The sequence below is a fragment of the Miniopterus natalensis genome, chromosome 4, assembly GCF_054644295.1.
Source record: "Miniopterus natalensis isolate mMinNat1 chromosome 4, mMinNat1.hap1, whole genome shotgun sequence".
NCBI classification, from domain to species: domain Eukaryota; kingdom Metazoa; phylum Chordata; class Mammalia; order Chiroptera; family Miniopteridae; genus Miniopterus; species Miniopterus natalensis.
This window is the reverse complement of record NC_142084.1, coordinates 69,982,127-69,994,100: the sequence shown is the minus strand read 5'-3', so window position 1 is coordinate 69,994,100 and position 11,974 is coordinate 69,982,127. Positions and strand designations below refer to the sequence as shown.

The window sequence follows — 11,974 nt, the reverse complement described above, 5'->3', positions numbered from 1 at the left end:
ACAAAGTGATTACCCTGATAAATAGAGTACCATCTGACACCATACATAGTATTACAATATTCCTGACTATATTTCCTATGATGTACTTGACATGCCCATGACTATTAAACCTCTCAATTCATTCAATGAGTTTCCCTTAAGTAAAGTCATTTTGTGTTGAATTCCCACCTTAAAATAGAAGGTGAAAATTAGAGTCCATTTGGAGATATTCTGTCCCATTAGGTGGTACAGAGAATTCCCCATTGCATAAGTATAAATGTTCTGACCTTCTATCCTTTGAGGATTTAAGGTAGAAAAATAATTCCTTATTACAATTAAAGTCACCCATTCTACTTTAAATGTTTATGTCAAAATTTCTGCATTCTTTCCATTTCGTCTTTTTAAATATTCATTCTTTTCATTTCTATCCCCTCCAACTTTCTCTCAAGATTTCTCTTAGTATAATAGATGGAAATATGTGAGTTTGTATGCATGTACATATATATGTGTGAGTGTGCTTATTTGAGAGAAAAATGTATACAAATTCACTCACACATACATTCCTAACCTTGAGTGTTTTTTTTGGGACTCAGCAGACTATTTTAACACATTTCACTTATTCCACACATTTGTCTGAAATTAGAGTTTATTATCTCACATTACCTTTGGAAATGAAGAAACTGAGGCTCAGGGCAATTGCAGTTTTAAAAATAGCAAAAGAGTTAAAATTTATTGTACATCTTTTCAAATTATATGCAAATGGAAGTGTGTAGTATAAATTATTAATTTATTAATTTTTGTATGGCTCACTTAATTCAGCATGTTGTATGTGTAGTAGTATATTGCATGCAATTATGTTCCAGTGAATTAGTTAGGAATAAAAAATGTCTAGTAGTGCATGACTCAGGGTCAGACCTAGAGCGTAGGTAGCTGAGTCACACCCAGAAGTGCTGGGAGAATCTCTTCTAACTAAGAACAAAATAAATGTTATATGTGAATATAGGGATTAAAATAAATCAATTATCATTTGATAAATCCATTTTTCCCATAAGTTAAAGACTCGCCTTCATATAAAAAGGGAGTAAACTGACATAAATTGGTTCAAGACAGAAGAACACTACAGCCACATACAACACAATGGATGAGCATTAGAAACACAATATAGAGACTGACAACTGACTACAGGCCCATGAGGAGACAATCAGAACTCAGAACAACTTCCTACCATATAATGCCATCTAATAATAAGTGCATTACATTAAACCATTTGCTTCTAAGATGACTTGTTATACAGCAACAGCTAACTGATACAATAATCAAAGTGAAGAGAAGTGAACTAAATTATCAGAATCTGTTGCTTGTCATTGTAGGCCTTTCTTCTGATATTTAAGGATAGCATTCATGATTAGTCTGTTATTAAAGTTTATTTCAGATAACTGCATTAAAAAATGACTCCATTGAGATTCCCTTGTAGGTAACCAGAAGAGGTTGAGAGAGCATTCATGTTTGTGAAAAACTTATGACTCTGAAATACAGAACTGGACAAGAATTCAAGCTTTCTAGTCAGTCATCTTTTGGTTACTTTGTGTATATATATATATATATATATATATATATATATATATATATATATATATATGACACATCTATATATCACATAATAATATATATATAATGGATTATATTGATATGGTTCATTCCCTACCCCTTAGAGGTTATGACACTATTTAGAGTAGAGGGAGATGCTTCATTTAGAACAATAGAGGGAATCACACTTGTAGGCAGCAATGAAAATTTTTAAGTGGAAGCAGGAAGATAGTTCAGTAGAAAACATCATTACACCGAGCACAACGCCCCGATGATAAATCCTTGTACACATAAACACTGATCTTACATACATCAATAAGTAAACATGCACCCTGAAAAAATCGTTTGCTTAGTAATAAACATACGACTTAAAATTTTGCTTCCTCATACTTAGGGTCATCTCTGACTCTAAAGACATATTATGTCAAACAATTTATTGAAATTTGTGTTTCTGCGTCGACTAGATTTGGAAACCTGTATTTGATTGTCAGTTTGCCAGTGACCTGGTAAGAATGTGGACACCAAGCTAAATATGATACAGGATCCTAATGAGGGAAGATAACCCAGTTACCTCTTATAACACACACTATATATTAAAGTCTACATTTTCAGAAAGAGCAGTTATGGTGGTGATATATGAAGAAATGATGTACAAAAAGTGTTAAACTGTGCTCTTAATTTTCCTCTCCTATGAAATGATGTAAGTGGCTTTGGTTATAAATTGCAGTTTATTTCCATAGGAGGAGTACAACTCATGATTTTCTTTTAGTAAAATGAAAGAAAAATTATTCAGTATGATCGACTTTATTTCAAAAGAAATTGTTCTTAAGAAATCCATGTAGTCTCATGAGATAAATGGGAATTTCCAAATATTTCATCCAAGGATGGTAATTAATTTGGGAGAAGAGAAAAATGACAAAGCAAAAGCTATTAGATATTACAAAGTCAAAAAATTAATAAAGTGATTCAATTGAATTGTATAGAGAAGTTGAAATCATAGAAACTGGAAATAAACAGAAAGAGTAAATTCTACTCCCACAATCTGATCAGAGAATCACAATATCTGGCTTTGAGCCTTTGAGTCCAGCTATCATGTGTATTTCTTCAGCCCTAGGACAAATGGTGCTTTTACAGCTACCATCCCAATAAATCTTTTCAGAGCCCTCTTTATGTCTTTGTTCCTGAGACTGTAGATGAAGGGGTTCAGCATGGGTGTGACCACGGTATACATCACCGAGGCTGTTGCATTTGAGGATGAGCTGTGGGGGGCAGCAGAGCTGAGGTACACTCCCAGGCTTGTACCATAAAATAAGGAGACAACTGAGAGGTGAGACACACAGGTAGAAAATGCTTTATACTTCCCCTGAGCTGATGGGATTGACCATATGCAGGTAACTATCTTAGAGTAAGAGTAAAGGATCCCAGCAAGGGGACCACCACCCAGCAGCACAGTTATAAAATACATCACGATGTTATTAAGAAAGGTGTCAGAGCAGGCTAGTTGGACCACCTGTTTGAGTTCACAAAAAAAGTGGGGGATTTTCAAGTCTGAGCAGAAGGAGAGCTGCAGTACCATTAAGCTTTGTGACAAGGAATTCAGGGCACTCAAGATCCAGGACAGCAGAACCAGCAGCCCACAGAGCCGGGGCTTCATGATGACCACGTAGTGCAGGGGGTGGCAGATGGCCACGTACCTGTCATAGGCCATCACGGTCAGGAGGAAGTCATCCAACACCGCAAAGAGTATATAAAAATACATCTGGGTGACGCAGCCTGCGTAGGTGATGGCTCTGCTCCGCGTCTGGATGTTCACCAGCATCTTCGGGACGGTGGTGGAGGTGAGGCAGATGTCCACCAAGGACAGGTTGGACAGGAAGAAGTACATGGGCGCGTGGAGGCGGGAGTCGGAGCCGACGGCCAGCACGAGGAGCAGGTTTCCCAGCACGGCCACCAGGTACATGGAGAGGAGCAGCCCGAAGACGAGGGGCTGCAGTTCTGGGTCCTCTGAGAATCCCAGGAGAAGAAATTCTGAAATTCCTGTGAGGTTCCCTAGTTCCATGTGGTGGAGGTGACTGCCAGGATATAGGCAAAAGTAACATGACTAATTCTCCCAGAAGCAAACATTAGTAACCTAGCATAAGTGCTACCATCCACATTTTAGAATCAAGGAATTGATTTCCATATTTCATGTATAGTCTGGTCTCCTTTAGGACATCCCCAGCCATTTTTCCTTACAATTTTTTTTTCCATGTAAAGACACTTGAAGAATTTTTGTGTCTTACTCAATTCTTTCGGTAAGAAAAATTAAAATAAAAGGGCCATGGATGAGATGTAAAGCACAGCAGGGTGACTATAGTTAATAACACTGTAGTGTGCATTTGAAAATTGCCAGAGGGTAGATTTTAAAAGTCCTTGTCACACAAAAAAATTGTAACTATGTGTGGTGACAGATGTTAACTAGACTTCCTGTGGAGGTCATATTGCAATATATACAAATACAGAATCACTATGTCGTACACCTGAAACTAACATAATATTTTATGCCAATTATACTTCAATTAAAAAATTTTAAATCAATGGAGAGAACACAGTATGACTGACTGACAGATTGGGCCACACAAAATTTATGAACTTCATACTTTCGCCACAAAACATTTATACATACATAAAATGGAAAACAGTCCGTTTGTGTAAAAAACTCCAATTTTTTGTTAGAAAGAATCCAATCAAAAAATAGAATAAGAGAATACAGTCAGTAATATTGTGATAAGTCTGCACGATGACAGATGATTACTAGACTTGGTGTGGTAACCACATTGTAATGTACATAAATGTTGAATCACTATATTGTACACCTGAAGTTAATATAATATTGTATACAAACTGTACTTAAACAAACAAAAAAGGAATAAAAACAGTTTGATAACACTATCCAAAAGCAAAGAACTTTTAGGTGTACAACATAGTCAAAGTTATATTGGATGCCAACTATACTTTATTTAAAATAAATTAATTAATAAACAAGTCAAGCAAAAATCTTACACAGACAAATTTTAATAGAGACTCTAAATGGCTTACAAACCCACAATTTCATTACTCAGCCTCACAGGTAATGAAATAATTACAAAGTGAATCTCATTAGCATGCTCGTTTTCACCTACCAAATAAAAACTTTTAATGTGAAGAGCCAAAGTGAGAGAAGATACTGTGAAATGTACGTCTCAAGCGCTGCTCCGGCGAGGGTGCGTTTGCAGCCTTCCTTGGTCTGGACCTTTCTCACCCGTATGAAAACATAGTTTAATATGCCCCATCATAAAATTTTTAAAATGCCCTCACATCACTGTATATTCCTCCACAGTTAATAACCTATTTGTCTATTCCCGCTCATTGATAAGGTCCTTGAACTTACGTTCTACTTCTATCTCCAATTCCCTTTCTTAATTTGTCTTCTCCTAATACCATTTAATTGTCAACTAATACCACTTAATTGGCATTGCATTTCTGAGCACAATGTTCACTTTTAGCATCATGAATAAACACATTAACTTATTAGTAAAGACAACCAACAACCACAGTGACCACTGGTATCTGGGCTTCGTCGGAATGGTTCTCGGGTGAGTTCAGTACAAGTTCTTGCCTTCCAGGCTCTCGGATCCTCTCCTGCCCTGTCTGTTGGGCTCTCCGACTCACCTGCTTGGGAAATCTGAGAGGAAGGTTTCTCTGTGGAAGTCCAAATTCTTGCCTGGATGGTTGATGATGCAGACCAAAACTCTGTCCCAGGCAAGACAACATGGAGTGGTCAAACATTGGTCTCGCAGACAGATTTAGGACTTTAAAAGCAACGACCACGTTCCATCCAGTGACAGGCTGCACATGCTGAGGGTGTGCAGAGGGGTTGCTAGTTACAGCTCTCTATGTCTGCTCATTAGGCACACTTATGTCTTGTTACTCTAACCTCTAAGCACACTCTTACCCTTGGGGACACTGGTCCGGACAGAATGGAAACTTTTCTTGCTGATGCTCTGTTCCTAGGAGACTACGTAATAAGCCAGGCGAGTGCAGTTTTGATTAGTCCTTCATTAAATGCCCTGCTTCCTGATGTCTACACCTCCCCGCACCTCATCTCAGCTCTGAGTTAAACTTTCTGAATGGATAGGCCCAGAGGGTATTATGCTCAGTGAAATAAGTCAGTCAGAGAAAGACAAATACCATATTATTTCACTTATATGTGGAATCTAAAGAGAAAATAAACAAAACAAAAAGTTGAAACAGGCTCATAGACACAGAGCAGACTGGTGGTTGCCAGAGGAGAAGGGGGTTGGGAGGCTGGGAGAAGAAGGTGCAGGGATTAAGAAGTGCAGATTGGTAGTTACAAACAGCCACGGGAGGTGAAGTACAGCATAGAGAATGTAGTCAATAATATTGTGATAACTATGCATGAGGCCAGGTGAGTACTGGGAATATCGGGGGGACACTGTGTAAAGGATGTGACTGCCTAACCACTATGTTGTACAGCTGAAGCCAACACAAAATAATATTGAAAGTCAACTCTATCTGAAAAAAGTTTAATACAAAAAATTTGTCTGACTGGTCTTTGGGTCTTCAAAGCATTGATTTATGGTAGGGACACAACCCCTGATAGCTCTAGAAAATTACTATTTCCCTCTTTAAGAAAGGGGACACATTCGTTCCTTTCGTGTAAAACCTTGGGCTCTATACTCCTTGGCTTCATGATCATTTAGCCAAAATAATTAGGAATTTCATAGTTATAGCACAAGTTAAGAGCTGCCATTGAGTCCCCATTATAAAATCTTTATTAAATATAAGAGATGCATTTAGATTTTATGCACCATAACCCAGCTTAGCACATTATAACAATTGTCAAACGCATGTTTCACAAAAATGCATTTTATGAGGCAGTACATTTTTAAAAATATATTTATCTTTATTGATTTCAAAGAGAGGAAGGGAGAGGGAGAGGGAGAGGGAGAGGAAGAGGGACAGGGACAGGGACAGGGAGAGATAGAAAGATCAATGGTGAGAGAGTCATTGATCAGCTGCCTCCTGCACGCCCCCTGCTGGGAATCGAACCCGCAACCCGGGCATGTGCCCTGACCCAGAATCGAACCGCCATCTCCTGGATCCTAGGTCAACACTCAACCACTGAGCCACACAGGGTGGGCTAGAAACTGCATTTCTGACAAAGGCCCAGGTGATGTTCCTGCTGAGGGTCCTCCTGGCCTGTGGGGCGCAGTGTGAGTAACTAGGCTGTGGCTCTGTGTCAGGGTCTGGTGTAGGCAATTCTAGGTCTTTTTCACTAGGAACCTTCTGAGGTTGTAATTTCAAAACACAAGCTTTTCTCTCATTCTAAAGGGGAGGGTAAATTCTGTGTTTGATTCTTTTATATTAGGGCTCCAGAGCGACATCAAATAGTTCCTACCTGAAAAAGTCTTTGTAGTAGGCAGAGTAGGGCCTCAAAAGATGTCAACGTCCTAATTTGGAGAGCTTTGGAATGTGTTAGCTCACAGAGCAGGGTAACTAAAATAGAAGAAGTAAAATTATTAGCTATGGAGATTAGCTCCGATTATCCACATTGGACTAATGTCACCACCATGGTGCTCTAAATATGGAAGAGAGGAAGAAGAATTGATGTGAGAGAGACATTTGAAGATGCTCTACTCTGGTTTCGAAGATGGAGGAAGGTCCATGGCCCAAGGAATGCAGGTGGCCCCTAGAAACTTGAGTAGGAATTGAGAATACAAAAGGGATTGGAAAGGGATTGGAAAGGGATTGCATTTTCCCCTGGGTCACCCAGAAGAATCCAAGCCCTGCAGTCATTTTGATCTAAGCCCTTTAAAACTCATCTCAGGCATCTGACCTGTAGAACCTTGAGACAGAAAGTTGTTTGCTTTAAGCCACCAGTGTGGTAATTTGTTGCAACAGCACTGGGAAACTGACCCAGACACTTATCCAGTGAGATATTGTTCCAGGGAACAGAGTTTAAGCCTCAAATATCATTGTTAGCCTCCCCTGGGCAAAGGTATTTTGTGTTGAAATCCCACACCACATTAAATAGAAAACCTTAGAGCTAATTTAGACTTATTTAGCCCCATAAATGGTACAAAGACTTTCCCATCAACAAATGTAAATGCGGTTCTGACCTTGAGGCCTTTGAGGCATTAAGATGGAAAAAAATAATTTATTAAGATTAGGGTCACACATTTTACTTTAAATCTTTGTGTCAGAATTTCTACATTTTTTTCTATTTCAGGTTAATTCCTACAGTTCCTTTTTTGATTTCTATATTCTCCAAATTTCTCTCAAGGTTTCTTTCATCATAACAGATGGGATTCTGAATGAGTCTGTGCGCATGTACATATACACGCATGTGTTTATTTGAAAGATGTATACAAGTGCACACACATACACACACTCCTCACTCTTGAACATTTTCTTTGCACTCGACAAAGTATATTTAACATTTTATTTATCCCTTACAACATCCGGTTGAAGTAAGGTTTATTATTCCACATTATCTTCAGAAAGAAGAAAGCCGAAGCCAGGTGGATTACATTTTAAACAATAACATAATGCAGTTAAAACTTATTGTACATCATCCCTAGTTATACACAAATGGACCCACCCACTGTATACCCTTAATTTATGTATGGCTTCGTTAATTCAGCAAACTATACTTTTAAAATATGTGCAGTTTATTTTGTGTAATTATACTCCAATAATTAGTTAGAATTAAAAATTCTAGTGATGTATAAGCCATGGCCGATCCAGAGCACAGGTAGCTGAGTCACACTAGACAGTGGTGGGAAATATATCTTATAACTGGGAAGAAGCAAGGTTTCATATATAAATATAGAAACTGTGATATTAATTTAAGGCAATTCACATTTGATAAACTATTTTTTACATAAACTATAAGATTCATATATATATGTACTAAACATCACATATTGGTCAAGAAAGAAGTGCAATACAGATGCACAAAACATCATGAAAGAGTTTTAGATGTTTCACTTAGAGCATTGGAGTCATATCTGTACGCAGCACTGTAACTTTTAAATCAGAAACAGAAAGCTAAGTCAAGAAAGAAACCGTAATCAGGCTAACCAATCCTTCACCTCCATGGGAAAAACCACAAACATTGTTTTTCTCTGTCTGCCATATTTCATCTAGCATAATACCCTCAGGCTTCATCCACGTTGTTGCAAATTTCCTTCCTTTCCAGGCTGAGTAATATTGCATTGCATGTGTGCACCACCTCTTCTCTACCCACTCCCCTATCGATGGACACATAGGTTGCTTCCACATCTTCACTACTCTAAACAGTGCTGCAGTGAACACTGGGGTGCATTTTCACCAGCGCCTATAGTAGGCAGTAGGGACACCAGGCTGAATAATAAGAACAATACGCTAGGAGACCAGTTACAAAACTCAGTGCCATAGCTCTGGCTGGTGAGGCTCAGTGGGTTGGAGTGTCGTCCACAAACCAAAAGCTTCGGCACCCCATTGACCTTTCTCTCTCACATCAATCCCTCTCTCTCAAATCAATAAAAACATTTCCTCAGGTGAGAATTAAAAAACAACCACTCAGTAGCATGTTAGAGCTGACATTCTCAGGAAGAGCACTTCCCATAGTGAATGATGTAGAAAAGAATGACAGACCCAAAGTGACAACGTTGTTTTCCATTTTTTTCTGCAATAAAATTATATAAGTGGCCTTCATTGCCACGTGTAGGTTTGTTTCCGTATGAGCAAGACAACTCATGGCCATTCTTTCAGGGAAACTGTAGAAAACTTACTTGGGAAGTTAGAAGTCATTTCAGAGAAAAATGTTTTTAATAAATCCAATTTGTCCTATGAAAGAAATATAAATTTCCAAATATTTCTCATCCAAATTTGGGAAAAACTTGGGGAGACTAGGAAAATTTAAAAATGGAAAACTGTGCATATATCAGACAGGAAGCTTAATCAAGTGAGTTATTAAATTGCAAAGGGAATTTTAAATCAAATAAATGGAAATTCCAGGCATTCCATAGAGGGAGCAAGTGCTTTCTCCAATCTGATCAAAGAATAACAATTTCTGGCTCTAATGTTTTCAGCCCTGCAATCATGGGCACTTTTTCAGCCCCAGGATGATTGGTGTTTTTATAGCTACCATCCCAAAGAATCTCTTCAGGGCCCTCTTTATGTCTTTGTTCCTGAGACTGTAGATGAAGGGGTTCAGCATGGGTGTGACCACCGTGTACATCACTGAGGCTGTTACACTTGAGAGTGAGCTGTGGGGAGCAGCGGAGCTGAGGTACTCACCTAGCACTGTACCATAAAATAAGGACACAACCGAGAGGTGAGACGCACAGGTAGAAAATGCTTTATACTTCCCCTCAGCTGATGGCATTCTATGTATGCAGGACACGATCTTAGAGTAAGAGTAAAGGATCCCAGCCAGGGGACCACCACCCAACAGCACAGTTATAAAATACATCACGATGTTATTAAGAAAGGTGTCAGAGCAGGCTAGTTGGACCACCTGTTTGAGTTCACAAAAAAAGTGGGGGATTTTCAAGTCTGAGCAGAAGGAGAGCTGCAGTACCATTAAGCTTTGTGACAAGGAATTCAGGGCACTCAAGATCCAGGACAGCAGAACCAGCAGCCCACAGAGCCGGGGGTTCATGATGACCACGTAGTGCAGGGGGTGGCAGATGGCCACGTACCTGTCATAGGCCATCACGGTCAGGAGGAAGTCATCCAACACCGCAAAGAGTATATAAAAATACATCTGGGTGACGCAGCCTGCGTAGGTGATGGCTCTGCTCTGCGTCTGCATGTTCACCAGCATCTTCGGGACGGTGGTGGAGGTGAAGCAGATGTCCACCAAGGACAGGTTGGACAGGAAGAAGTACATGGGCGTGTGGAGGCGGGAGTCGGAGCCGACGGCCAGCACGAGGAGCAGGTTTCCCAGCACGGCCACCAGGTACATGGAGAGGAACAGCCCGAAGACGAGGGGCTGCAGTTCTGTTTTCTCTGAAAATCCTAGAAGAAGAAATTCTGCAATTCGTGTATCATTGCCTTGTACCATGTAGTGGTGGTCAAAACTAGGAAGAAAAATAGAATGATTAATTTTTACATGTGTGGGTATTAATATGGTGAAATGCTAGTATTTATGGTTTTTCAGTCAAAAAATTATATATTTATATTTAAATTGATCATATCACCTTTAAGGGATCTGCTGTGACAACTGTGATTAGGAATTCTTGTCCTACACTCAGCTTTTCCCCCAAGAGGTCATGTTATATACAGTCTTAACACAAAATTCTTTTATGCATTTGAGGAATTTATGTTGAGCACTGACTGTCTTCTAGGGTAAGAGTATAGAATGCTGAGAAATAAAGTTTTTTACAATGCAGTGATGGAGAAAGAATATGAATTAGCAAATAGAAAAACATATGCCAGATGCTGGGGGCGGGGGAAGCAGGCATAAAATAGAGTGAATGGGGGTGTTGTATTTTCCTGAGAGTTCAGGAAGACCTGCGAACAAGATGACATTTGAATGGAGTCCTAGAGAAAGACGGAGTGGGAGTCATGAAGTTCTCTGGGGGAAGTGTGTGCCCTGCTGTGGAAAGAGTTGATGCGGAGATGGCATTTGTTTCAGGTACTCAAGGCTCTTTTTCAAAAATTAAATTTATTTTGGTGCATTGGTTAATAAAATTAAATGGGTTTCAAGTGTACCACTCTATCTATGATGCATCACCTGTTGACGGCGCTGTGTCCCCGCCACCCAAAGCCAAATCTCCTTCCATCACCCCCCTTTACTCCTCACTGCCCCTGCCCCCTTCCCTCTGGTGACCGCCACAGGGTCACCAGAGGGAACCGCGTGCCTACGAGTTTTTGTTGGTTTGTGTTTGTTCTTTCATCGCTTTCCGTCTTGTATCCCATAGATGAGGGAAACCACACGGTCCTTGGGAAGCCTGGGTGTGGAGGGGAAGGGGCGGGAGGGAAAGGCTGAGAGGCGGGGCCGGGGGGGGGGCGGCGCGAGAACGGGGGTCGCCTGCTGCCGCCGCTGAAGGCAGGACGCGGGTGGTCCCCCGCCTACATTCACTTTGCTTTGGTTTGTTTGTTAATCTTCAGCCGGAGATAGTTTTCCCATTGATTTTTTAGAGAGCGTGGGGGGAAGGGGGAGAGACAGAGAGAGGGAAACGCCAATGTGAGGGACCCATCGCCCGCTGCCTCCGCGCCCCCGCCGGGCTGGGGAGGAGCTGCAACCCAGGGGGCCCTGCCCGGAATCGAACCCGCGACCCTTCAGTCTGTGCACCGACTCTCTAACCACTGAGGCAGATCTGCCAGGGCCATGTCATTTCTTTCCATTTTAGATTTTATTTCAAAGGATTCCTGT

General features: G+C 40.3%; 2 protein-coding genes across 2 annotated transcripts; both read right to left on the bottom strand.

The window, feature by feature from the left end:
• Positions 1-2,227: 2,227 nt before the first annotated feature.
• Positions 2,228-3,625, bottom strand: LOC148093361 (olfactory receptor 7A17-like). The gene is made up of 2 exons (XM_087816175.1): positions 2,699-3,625; positions 2,228-2,254 (listed from the first exon to the last, which is right to left on the bottom strand). The coding sequence occupies exons 1-2, from the start codon at positions 3,623-3,625 to the stop codon at positions 2,228-2,230; spliced, it is 954 nt and encodes a 317-aa protein (XP_087672301.1).
• A 6,066-nt stretch (positions 3,626-9,691) lies between these two features.
• Positions 9,692-10,660, bottom strand: LOC107534269 (olfactory receptor 7A10-like). Its single transcript, XM_016209303.2, has one exon. The coding sequence runs from the start codon at positions 10,658-10,660 to the stop codon at positions 9,692-9,694; it is 969 nt and encodes a 322-aa protein (XP_016064789.2).
• Between the last annotated feature and the right edge of the window lie 1,314 nt (positions 10,661-11,974).